We start from the raw sequence: 12,944 nt of genomic DNA on the forward strand, positions 1-12,944 counted from the left end.
TGTCAAACTACTTAAAAACTACAGAATGTTCTGTAAACAACAAGGAGTTCTGTATACTACAGAACACTCTGCCTCAAAGAGTTTTGCTAAAGGCAAACAATATTTTTAAATGCAAAATAATCTGTCCACATCAAATACCTCTGTAATTATAAAGTGCTCTTCAACTGCAAAACACTTTACATTTTGGAAAGATAAATAGACTGATACATAATTTAAAATAAATTACTGACAAGAGGCAAAGTCTCTGACACAGTGTAAGGTCCTGGGTACCCTAAGTAGTAATTTGTAAATAGGTACATGTTTGTTGATGGTCTCCTGCTTTGTTAAGTATGTGAATTGTTGGTTATTCAATGTCACTTCTTTCTCCTCCTCTGGAATCTGGGTGGAATTTGTAGCTGCCCTGGCCAGTGGAATGCATACCAGACTTCCAAGGCAAGGTTCTAAAAGGCAGTAGTTTCTACCTGGCTCTCTCTGTTCCATCTTCCACTCCCACTGATTCCCCATGAGTTTAGTGCCAGCAACCCAATCTCACCCCTACTGGAGGATGCCTGGGCTGGCCCATCAATGGCTCTTGACCAACCTCCATCCCACACAAATCAGCTTCCACAGCTTTCCTTCTGGCCACCTGCCGCAGCTGAGCCTGAGTCTTACGGTTCATGGCCCCAATTCCCTAGGGAAGGGAAGAAACACTGGTTAGCTCCACATGTGACCTCAACCGTGACCCATCCCTCAGCTGTGAAGGTATAACCCAGACTGTCCAAAGACCATAATCAGAGATGCAGTAAGCCCCCACCCACCCCAGAACACTGCCTCCCTTCTCCTGAGCACTGGGACCAAGCACGTGTCTGGGGTTGAGGCAGAGAGGATGGGACAGGGAAGGGGCGTTACTCTGGCTGACTGGGACCCCCTATCCCCACATCCATCCTCGTGGGTATAGGAACTAGCTACCCCTCCCATGCTTCTCCCTGCAACAGCCTTACTCCAGACATGCCTTGAATGGCCCCTCAGCATGGGACAGGAGGGAAACCGAGGCACAGGGCTGAATGGACAGGCACCCCCTCTCCACAGCACCCCAGTGTCAAGAGCTCAGCCTGGAGAGTCACTGGACTCTGGTATGTCAGGCTCTGCCTTCAGGCCAATGACGTCACCTCCTGGAGGATTTATTTACTTGTCAGACACTTCAGGGCTATTTGCTTGGTGCCAAGCCATGTTCTAGCCACTCTGGACATACTGTCTCATGGAATCTTCAATGCCACTTTGGAGGAGCATCTGGGAGGGGAGTTCTGGCCCCATCCTTCCAGAGCCTCAGGTCCGAAGGCAGAAATGGAAGAACACCTGCCTTCCATTCCCAGTGGAGAGTAAAACAAACGTAAGGCCACCCTGCACACAGATGTCCACAACGGCACTGTTCACAAGAGCCAAAAGGTGTCAACAAGCCACGTGCCAATCACCTGATGGGGGAATAAACCAAACGTGGTATTTCCATCCAGCAGAATATTATTCAGCCCTCAAAAGTACAGTGTTTCCTTTTGGGGCGAAGAACATGATTGGATGCTGGACAGAGACAATGATTGCATGATACTGTGATTGTACAAAATGCCATTGAATTGTATACTTTAAGATGGTGAGTGTTTAATTTTGTTATGTGAATTTTAGCCCCCCCCCCCCCAAAAAAAGGAAGAAAAGAAAAGGAAAAACAAGAGGCATGGTAGCAAGATAGCCGTTGGGTCCAGAAAGAGTAGAACTTTATTTTGATCTCGGTTTTCGTGGATAAGAGCAGAGAAATAGGGGAGGTGTTTTAAAGTACACAGCCCAGAGGCTGAGGGCCACAGTGGCTTTTTCAACTCAGAGAAAGAACAGGAGGGTTAGGGGTGGTTGGGTATAGGTGTGGGCCTCCGTTTCCCCAACTGCACAATGGATGGTGATGACACCAAGTTACTGAAGGTATTTCATGGCCCTGAAGGCCAAGGTTTTACCCTCCATCAACAGGGCAGGCCATCTAGGGATGAAGGGTGAAGACAGTATGCAAACAGAGGAGATTACAGAAGGGATTTTCCCCAGGGGAGAGTGAGCAGGGAGGAGTCAGGAGGCCTCCACAGACTGCCTGTGGGCAGAGGTGGGGGCTAGAAGGAAGAGCTCCAAGGGGATCTACAACCTTGGTGCCACTCCCTGGCGGGGCAGGAAGCAGAGCTGGAACTCAGGGGGCATTTTTCCCAGCCCATTCCTCCGGGGAGTGATATCAATATCTTCCAGGGCCTTGGGAGATCTCAAGGTGAAGTTCTGTAGCACAGAGGTCAAGAACAGGAAGAGCTCCGAGCGGGCCAGGCTCTCACCCAGGCAGAAGCGTCTTCCTGAGGGTGTGAGGGGGACTTGTGTCATTGGGGGAGCCCTCAGGAGCACTCAGCTGCCCCACCCCCACTCTCCTGGGACATTTGCGTGCTCATTTACACAAATTTACATATGAGGTACTTCTGTTCTTGTCGTCCTCAACACAGGCAACACCAGTGTATTCGTGCATGCCTGTTTCTATCTGGTCCCACGTGTCTCAGCCTGTCCTCTATGGTGTCCTCCTCTGTCTCTCTTGGTCCCCAGTCTTTGCCTGTTAAGAGTTCTTTCTCTGTGATATCTCTAGTTAAGTATATTCTCAGCTCAGCTGATGTTTTGAGAAAATGTGCAAATAGTGGAAAAAATCTTGCAAGCATGCCCTGGATATGAGGAATCATGAGAGAGAAGTAGAGGGGAACTGAAGCCTCTGAGGTCTTGGGTCTGGACCATACCTAGGAGGCGGGCCCCTCTACTTAACAGGCTATTAAAATGTAGAACTACTCTGGGGGATGCCTGGGTGGTTACCCACTGAGCCACCCAGGATCTCAGGGTCCTGGGATCAAGCCCCTCATCGGGCTCTCTGCTCAGCAGGGAGCCTGCTTCCCCCTCTCTCTCTGCCTACTGCCTACTCCTGATCTCTCTGTCAAATAAATAAATAAAATCTTTTAAAAAAATAAAATATAGAACTACTCTGAACTCTCAATGTGCAGCCGCTGCTCTGACCTTCTAAGTGTCCCACTCTTCTGATCACCTTGGTCTCCTCCAAGCCCCTGGACCTACCCGCAATCAGCACTAATGGCATGAGCCTTCCAGACCCAGTCCCCATACCCCAACCAGTGACAGTCTCAATTGGTTGGTGGGCCTCGTCATACTTGATAAACATTCAGAAAATCACCCCTGCCTCTCCTTTCTCCCTGCAAGCTGGGGTCAACCACCACAGAAGTGTCCCATCTAGTTGGAGCCTGGGTGGGATCCCATATGCAGCAAATTTTCTAGAATACAACTAGTCTATGTCGTTTGGTTATGGAACACTGAGTTGAGGGAGACAAAGAGGCTCTGTGAACAAGAGCCACTATCTCCTCTTGAGTGTCTTAGAAATAAATTTAGCAAGAAATATGCAAAACTTGATTAAGAAAACAAAAGCCCGAGATGCCACCACATCATACAAGAGTTGGTTCAGTGGACACACACTCTAGTTTTGTCTGGCATATCTCAAATTTCTCAAGTTGTCAAAGCTGTCCAGATGAATCTGCAAATTTAAGTTAATCCCAATAAAATTCCAGTGGGATTTTTTGAGAATTTGAAAAAAAGTTCTAAAGAGTACTTGGAAGAAAAACAAAATGTGTTACAATGACCATGTAACTATGTGGGAAAGAAGGGTAATGGAGGGAGTTAGACCCTGTAAAATAATGGAACTTATTACACAGGTATAATAATTCAAATAGTATGGTATAGCTAGAAAAGACACGTCCGTGAACCAGTGTGGATATAGGTCAGTATAAGTAAGCCAGGAATAGACCTAAGGAGATTTAAAATGTTAGCCTATGATAAATTTCAAGCCAGTGGCTAAAAATTGAATTAATTGATAGGTGAACGAAGGCACTTGTACAACTACCACAGTGAGTGAATATTCCTTATATTTTTTGCCCTAGGTCCCCCCTGGGCCTCATTCTAGTCTGGGGCTTGGATTTCAACAACTGGCAAATAAGAAATAAATCAATTCCTTTTCCTCTTTCCCATCCCTACTGTTCTCTTTTTCTTTTCCTTTCTTTTTTTTTTTTTAAAGATTTAATTTATTTATCAGAGAGAGAGTGCATAGCAGACAGAGGCGGAGAGAGAAGCAGGCTCCCTGCCAAGCAAGGAGCTGGATTCAGGACTCGATCCCAGGACCCTGGAATCATGACCTGAGCCAAAGGCAGCGGCTTAACCAACTGAGCCACCCAGGCATCCCCGTGCTCTCTTTTTCATCTTACCTTCCTTTTATCTACCTACCTATTATCTATCTGTCTACCCATCACCTACCTTTGTGTGTGTGCATATGTTTAACAGAAAATATAGAAGGATATCCTCTGTGATATTAACAAGTCTGGGTTTTGGAGCTCCTCTCTACTTGCTAGATGGGATGCTTCCCAATTCATGAATCTGTTAATAAAGCCTATTCAATTTTTTGTTAAAGTCTGATTTTGACAGTAAATTACAGGTGATTTCTACTTTAATTTTATTGCCTCCTTGTTTGTATAAAAATCAGAAATAAACAATAAAGTTCTTGGGGCGCCTGGGTGGCTCAGTGGTTTAAGCCTCTGCCTTCGGCTCAGGTCATGATTCCATGGTCCTGTGATGGAGCCCTGCATCAGGCTCTCTGCTCAGCAGGGAGCCTGCTTCAGGGATCCTGCTTCCCTTCCTCTCTCTCTGCCTACTTGTGATCTCTGTCTGTCAAATGAATAAATAAAACCTTTTAAAAAATAATAAAGTTCTTTTTATTTTGAAAGAAAAGCTCAAATGCCTTTCTGAATTCTTGGCACATGGCAGAACGCTCAATAATGGATCCCTCATTTGTCTGTTCTTTGTGTGAGAATGTGAGAGCATGTGTGTGTCTTTATCTTTTACTTCATCTCCGTCACTGACTTAAGTCTCTGTCTTCCCTATTATACCCCCTCTTTTCCTTCTCCCACACCTTCTATGTCTCTGTAGATTTCTTGCTTTTTCTTTTCTTCCGAATCCTCATCTTTTTCAAAAATCTTCACTGTATGTTTGGGGTTAGACAAAGGGAGAAAGTCACCCAAAGGGCAGGTGGTGAGCAGGAGTTCTCAAAATGTGGGTAAGGTCTCAGCTTACCTAGGGAGAATGGGATAAAGGTCTCCTGCGTCCTGAAGTTGCCCTCCGCATCCAGGAAGTGGCCAGGGTGGAACGTTTCTGGCTTCTCAAAGTGGCATGGGTCATGGAGGACAGAACTCAAGAAGGGATACACAGTGGTGCCCTAAGAGGGTGTCAAAGCCAAGAGGACCCAAATGGGCATGAACAAGGAGCGGCTGAATCAATGATGGTACATCCACAATGGATTAACAATAGCTTCATCCTTTGTATGGTTCTACAGTTGATGGCTGATATTTTGAGTAACTTTGCCCCATTTGGTTAATAGTTGTGTCCCAAGCCTTCTAGGTATCCCCACCAACTACCCCACCCATCCCCTCTTCCTCCAAGACCCTTCGGACTTCTCCATAATCCATCGACTGAAATTTTCACATTTGGCTCTGCTGTTCCAGACCACAGCACTAACATGGGTGATGCAAAAAGTGGATCAAATGAATTTTTTGATTAACCAGTGCATATAGAAGTTATGTTTACACTATGCTATACTCTATTAGGTGAGCAAAAAGCATTATGTCTGGGAAAATATTTAATAATTACAATTAATTTCACAATACATTATTGCTAAAAAATGTTAATCATAATTTGAGCTTTCAGCAAGTCATAATCTCGCTGAGAAGGGTCTCACCCAGTGTTGACGGCTGCCAAAAGATCAGGGAGGTAGTTGCTGATGGTTGGAATGACTGTAGTAATTTCTTTCTTTCTTCCTTTGTTTCTTCCTTCCTTCCTTTCTCCCTTTCTTTCTCCCTTTTTTTCCTTCCTTCCTACCTTCCTTCCTTTCTCCCTTTCTTCTATTTTCTTTTTATTAAAGTAAGCTGTATGCCCAGTGTGGGGCTTGAACTCATGACCCTGAGATCAAGAGTCAGATGCTCTACCTGACTAAGCCAGATACATGCCTCTGGTTGTGAGCAATTTCTCAAAATAAGACAAAAATGAAGTCTGCCTCATTGATTGACTCTTCCTTTTACAAAGAATTTTGTAGCATGTGATGCTGTTGGATAGCATTTTACCCAACTTCTTTCAAAATTGGAATCAGTCCTCTCAAATCCTACCAACACTTTATCATAAAAGCACATGAGTATGAGAATATGTGATATTTTAAATCCTTTGTTGTCATTTCAATAATCTTAACAACAGGTTCCCCAAGAGTAGATTCCATCTCAGAAAACCACCAATAACAGACCATCATAAAAAACATAATAATAATGAAAAAATCTGAAATATTTTGAAAATTACCAAAATATGACACAGTGACATGAGGTGAGCAAAGGTTGGTGGAAAAATGGCAGCAAAATACATGCTCAATGGAGAACACATTACATTACAGAAGTATGTATTACAATAGAGCTGTAACAACTTTCAATCTCTAAAAAAGCAATATTTGCCAACTGCAATAAAGCAACATGCACTAAAAGGAAGTATGCCTAAATTCTCATGGGTTAGTGCCCACTAGGTGATTAGATATTACCCTTAGGTATATCTGTGCTTGGGAATCTGTGCAACCACAGAAAATATGAGTTAGAACCATAGGTATTGACTTGAAAATATACTAACAGCATACTATTGTTATATTATGAAAAGAAAGACACACACACACAAACATACAATAAAAGATAAGTTGCACATTGCAATGATTTGCACATGAAGACATGAGGGGAAGGAAGGAAACACAAGTTTCAAAGTGATAGATAAATATGAATTGAATTGGGGCACCTGGGTGGCACAGTTAATCATCTAACTCTTGGTTTCACCTCAGATTGTGATCTCAGGGTAGTGAGATTGAGCCCTGTGTCAGGTTCTGTGTTCAGCCTAGAGTCTGCTTAAGATTCTCTCTCTTGGGGCGCCTTGGTGGCTCAGCGGGTTAAGCCTCTGCTTTTGGCTCAGCTCATGATCTCAGGGTCCTGGGATCAAGCCCAACATTGGGTTCTCCTCTCAGCGGGGAGCCTGCTTCCCCCTCTCTCTCTGCCTGCCTCTCTGCCTACTTGTGCTCTCTCTCTTTCAAATAAATAAATAAATAAATAACATCCTTAAAAAAGAAAAGTCTCTCTCTCTGACACTCCCTCCATGGGCTTTTTCTCTCTCTTTCTCTTTAAAATAAATAAATAAACCCTTAAAAAATAAACTTATCTATTCTGTGTATATATGGAGTGCATGTTCATATAAACTTAAAGAAATTATAGAAAGAGAAATAAAGCTTTGAATGTCTTCTCATGAAAGAGGAAAGTAGGAGAGATGACAAAATGCTTAAAAAAAAAAAAACAGCTCTATTGTAATACATACCTCAGTAAGTATATGGTTCCCCCCAGTGTATCCAACATCTAATAAAGGTTTAAAAAAAAGGACAGAAGGGAGAAGATTTTTCTACATTTCCAAAATCTGTCTCCTTCCCATAGAAATCTGGAAATAATAATTCCCATTGTGATCCATTGACCAGAGACATGAACCATAAGGCTACACCAAGATTCTGTGGTCTCACCTTAGGGAGATGATATCCCCGGAAGTGAGTGTCCTTGATGACACAGCGCGGAACACCAAGGGGGAGGATGTCACTGAATCTCTGAATTTCATGGATGACGGCGTCTGTGTAAGGCATTTTCGCCCGATCTTCAAGGGCTGGGAGATGGTGTGAGCCAATCACTCTGTCAATCTCCTCCTGGACTTTCTCTTAAAATGGTAAGGATGGAAGGAGGGGGTAACATCAAGGAATGTCAGTAACAGTGGTCTCAACAAAGTCATACAGAAGATGATCTGCAGACTGGGGAGAAGAGGTGTCTTGTGAACTCTTTGCTAAGATGTTGGGTTATTGTTCCTTCTCAATGAAAGGAACATTCAGGGACGCCTGGGTGGCTCAGTTGGTTAAGCAGCTGCCTTCGGCTCAGGTCATGATCCCAGCGTCCTGGGATCGAGTCCCACATTGGGCTCCTTGCTCTGCAGGGAGCCTGCTTCTCCCTCTGACTCTGCCTTCCACTCTGTCTGCCTGTGCTCGCTCTCACTCTCTCTCTGATAAATAAATAAATAAAATCTTTAAAAAAAAAAAAAAAAAAAGAAAGGAACATTCATTGATTTTTCAATGAATGAAAGTCAGTGGCTTCATTGTGGAGAAGTCTTGTCTGATGTTTCCACTCTAGTTATGAGTGGAGATCAGTTGAGTAATGATGGGTGGGTGGAAACTCACTCAACACTTAAGGCTATCTTTTTCTTTTCTTTTCTTTTTAACTAATAATGGGTATGGCTGGGACTGGTGTCATATTTTGTCCCAGTGACTTGCTATGTGATCTTGAATAAACCACTTTCCCAATCTGGCCCTCAAATTGATTACCTGTAAAATAAGGGAATTTGATTAGATAAGAGTTTCTCCAAGTCTGATCTGCAGACTGTCAGCATGAGAACTGAATGAGGGCCTTTCTAATTAGCTACACATCAGCAATATACTTCAAAGAGTCAAGTTCTTTGTTAACCTCAAAGCGTTCTGTCAAGAGTCATGTGGTTTTGTAAACTGCGAAATGCTTTGTGAATGATACTCCGTGATTGGAGCATCCCTCCTAAACCATGAAGCATTTTACAATTCACCTTATGTACTTTATAAAAGTACCTTTCAAGCCACAGGAGCTTCACTGAATGGAAAACATTTTGTAAACTGTAAATTACCCTGTCAACTCCAAAGTGCTTTGTTCTCAGCAAAACTTTATAATAAGCTACCAGTCCCTCCAGGGGTGTATCTTTGCTGACTGAAGTGATCTGTCTTCACCCATCACACGACCACCCTCCAGTATGGCTGCAAGACCCTCGGCTCTTTCTGGCCTTTGACCACCAATGCCCAGCTCACCTACAACATCAGGGTTCTTAAGAAGGAGTACAAATCCATACAAGAGAGTGTTGCTGGAGCTCTCTGTGCCGGCGAGAAACAGCGAGACAACCGTGTAGACAAGGTTCTTAAAGTGAAACTCGCTCTCAGGATCAGAGCTCTCCTGGGGATAGCAACAGACAATCCTTAACATCTCCCCTTGTAAAGATTCTCAGCTTCTAGATCTTTTCTTCCAACCCACCTCCATGTAACTCTGTGCCAGTTTCTTCTTTCTTTCTTTTTTCTTTTTGGTATTTCCTTTTTTCCGTATTCGAGGCCAACAGTGGAGCAAAAGGGTGGGCTCTGGACCCAAACTGCCTACGTCCAAACTAAAGCCCTACCATTCACTAGTTAGGAGTCTTTGGGTAAGGAGCTTAACCTCTCTGTGCCTTAGTTCATCATCTGGGGTTGTTTTGATGTTATGTTTGTAAGTACTCCATACATGTTAGGGATTAATATTTTTTGGTTTTTGCTACCTTTCTTTGGGTCTCTCTCTCTCTTTGCAGTTGTCTATCCAGGGGTGATAGTGAAATACTGAATAACCAGCTACGCACTTGCCAGACCAATCAGAACAGACACGGGCCTCTGACCAATCAGAACAGAAATTGGCCTCTGACCAATCAGAACAGTAATAGGCCTCTGTCTATTTAGGACGCGAGGAGGTGGAGAAGGGTCCCGAAGAACCGCTGTGTGGGGCCGGTGGTCGCTAGGTCTTTTAGTTGCTACCTCAGACCACCGTTCCAGGAGAGTCTGGGAAAGCTGAGGAAGGACTGGGAGATGGGAAGGGAGGGTGGGCTAGTGGCTTTCTTACCAATTTGCAGGGAAGTATTTCAACATTTAAACATCACATACATCGTACCCAAACATATCAAGTTAGCTCGATATCAGTAGTGTGCCCATTGCTCTCTTTCCCACCCACCCCTCATCCAGCTTGGCCCTTGCCTTGTCCATGCAGACCAGGAAGGAATCGATGAAGTCCTTTGGGGCGCTGGGGTCCAGCATTTCCTGGTGCCTCTGGATGTTCTTAATGACAAAATCTTCAATTTCTTGGACTTTGCTGTACACGTCCCTGTGGATGCCCGGAAAGTATTTCAGGATGCCGGAGAAGACTTCAAACATCTGCAGGGAAGCAAGGAGGTCCCAGAGTTTGTTCCCTCTGGGCTGGTGCTGCAGGATTGAGGCTGTGCCCTGCATGGCACAGCAATAACTAAAGGGCTTAATTCACCCCCTGGCCTTGGGGAATGGCGCGCCTCCCAGTTGAGCAAACAAGTATATATGTACACACTCAGTGGTGTGTGAACGAGTACACCCTGGCCCAATCATGCTTACCTCTACTGGGATTTCCTCTCTCATAGGCCTCCCTTTCCTAAGGTCTATTTCCTACCTTCAGCCTGACTCATCACCTTTGGTGTCTTCTTGCATCAGTGTTAAGACAAAAAGCATCTGATTTTTGCCCAGGGTCCACCCACCCCAATTCCTGCTCACCCCCACTCCCCACGGAACCTTTGGCTTCACCTGGCTATAGAAAGAGCTGGAAAGATCGGAGATATCATTCATTAAATGTAGCAACCGTAGGAATCCAGGGTCCTGGTTATTGAAGCACTGTCCAAAGATGATAGTACAGATGATGTTAGCCATGGCGGAGTGAAAGAAGAAGGTGGGATCCAGATAGGCCCCTGTGAACAGGAGTTCTGTCATGGTAGGGCCCTACATGGTGCTTCTGGGAGGCTCTGACCTGGCCGGTGCCATCTCAGCTTGGTTGGTTGGTCTCTTTCTCTTTCCCTCGGCCAGCCTGCCTTTGCTGGTTCTCTTATGATTTTTTTCCTGGACATCTCAGGCTTTTGTCTCATGGTTTTCTTGGGCTCTGTCTGGATCTGACCCTCTTGGTGCACCTTCGTCTTTCTCTGGTTTTGTCTCTGGCTCTTTGTTTGAGACTCAGCCCCTTCTTCTCCGTCCTCTCTCTTTCCATGTCCGTCTTCTTGGCCCTCTCCCCCTGACTCTATTACCCTTTTCTTTCTATGTCCTTTCCTTTACAGTTTCTGCTTCTGGATCGATCTTTGTCAGGGTCCTGGGTTTTCCCTCTGACTTGCTTCTCTGTCTGCTTTCTCTGCCTTTTCCTCTCTGTGTCCCTGTGTTCTTCATTCTCTTTCTCTTTCTATCTGTCTCCTTCTCTCTTTCCTTGAACTTGTCTCTGCATCTCTCTGTCTCTGGGTCGTTCTGTCTCCATCTCACCCACCCCCTGCCTGCCCATCCACCCCCTGCCCCTGCCCCTGGGCTCACCCTGGGATTTCTGGAGCTCCTCTACCAGACGCTGAGCCTCCTCCTGGATTTGCTTCTCAATGCTCTGCTTCCCCATCCCAAACTCTCTCATGGTGAGCTGAGAGAACTGCCGAAGGACCTTCCAAGACTTTCCATGGGCAAAGGCCACACCTGATTGGGAGGGCACAGAGGGAAGTTTGGGAGGACACATGAGGCGTCCCCTAGTCTTTTCCCAACCCCCACACCCCATTCACCTCTCCCCTTGAAGAAGGGATCGATGATGGCGATGTGTCCTCGGCCAGAGAAAGCCTCAGCTTGATCCACCAGAGCCTCTTTCACTGCCTTGTACCCACACAGGATGACAATAGGCCGGGGTCCCAGGTAGACTGTGAAGACTTCCCCGTATTTCTTCTGCAGCTGTGGAGGCGGGGTCCAGCTCTCACTCTCTCACTCAAGAGAAGAGTCTCCATCCTTACACCTGGGTCACACCCTCCAGTCTAGCCTAACCACCACCACTGGTCCCTATCGAATCCCTATCAAGGAAGAAGGGAGACCCGAACTCTGCAGCTTCTTCCAAGCCTCCCTCATACACCCTTGCCCCAAATGTTCTCATCTCTCAGCTTTTCCAAGAACTCTCCCAACTTCAAATTTAAAAAATGGCAGAGACTCAGGGTGCCTGGGTGGCTCATTTGGGATAGAGCCCCACATCAGGCAGGCTCCCTGCTCAGCAGGGAGTCTGCTTTCCCTTCTCCTTCTGCCTCTCCCCTGGCCCCTGCTCTCTTCCTCAAATAAATAAACAAAATCTTTTTTAAAAAATGACAGTGACTCCTCATATGTAAGCTCTAGTACCTCTCCCTCCCAAGCCTTGCAGGACCCAGCTCAAAGCTTCACGTCTACCATCATAATTTCTCCCTCCAGTCTACCTTCCCTGCATTCCTTCTTATAGGAATTCCAGAAGCTTCTCTCGTGGACATATTGGGCCAGATGGCAGATCAAGGCTGGAAGAAGGTAATCCCCAAGCTGGCCTGAGAAGTCCCAACCACAGTTTGAACCCCAACTGCCTTGCTGCTTGCGAGCTCTTACCTGTCCACCCATCTTCTGTTTATCCTCCTCCTTCCCCCTCTCCAACTCACCAACTGGAAGGTCTTGAGAAAGCCCTGGTGGTCTATTTGCAAAATGTTCCCCAGGAAGGGCAGAGGCCAAGGTCCTGGAGGGAGGCATCCCCGGGAGGTTGGGTGACCCCAGAGTAGCAAGAGGCCAATGAGGACACCGAGAAACAGGACAGTTGACAGCATCATGGTCCTGGCTGTGTCTGCTTTCCATCCTGCTGCCCCTCTTTAAAGGGAGGCTGCTCTGTTGTTTGTCACTTTTTTGGGTTGGTGGGGGCGGGTGTGTCATAAATCTACCTTGGGACAGCTCTTGGGAGCTCTCCAGCAACAGGGAGCCCAAAGTTGGCAGGTGCTGCAGAAGCCAGGATGTTTAGCATCTTACACGGGTCCCAAAACCAGCTTTCTATTGGCCTCTGGCTGCCTGGAGGTATCTTAGCAGACAGTGCCCTTGAACCTGGAATACCTTCCTGTAGGTAGGGTAGTGGCATCAGCCTGTGGAACACATAGAGGTTGGTGAGAGAAGGTTGCACCACAAGGAT

General features: G+C 45.8%; 1 protein-coding gene across 1 annotated transcript; it reads right to left on the reverse strand.

Annotated features, from left to right (window-relative positions):
* Positions 1–564: 564 nt before the first annotated feature.
* LOC309853279 (cytochrome P450 2B11-like) lies at positions 565–12,391 on the reverse strand (the record flags this gene model as incomplete). Its single annotated transcript, XM_082711118.1, has 10 exons — positions 565–670; positions 2,156–2,351; positions 5,161–5,302; positions 7,670–7,857; positions 9,020–9,161; positions 9,980–10,156; positions 10,553–10,713; positions 11,318–11,467; positions 11,551–11,740; positions 12,380–12,391. The coding sequence occupies 10 exons, from the start codon at positions 12,389–12,391 to the stop codon at positions 655–657; spliced, it is 1,374 nt and encodes a 457-aa protein (XP_082567244.1). The 3' UTR covers positions 565–654.
* Between the last annotated feature and the right edge of the window lie 553 nt (positions 12,392–12,944).

The sequence above is a fragment of the Mustela nivalis genome, assembly GCF_964662115.1.
Source record: "Mustela nivalis genome assembly, chromosome: 18".
Taxonomy (NCBI): domain Eukaryota; kingdom Metazoa; phylum Chordata; class Mammalia; order Carnivora; family Mustelidae; genus Mustela; species Mustela nivalis.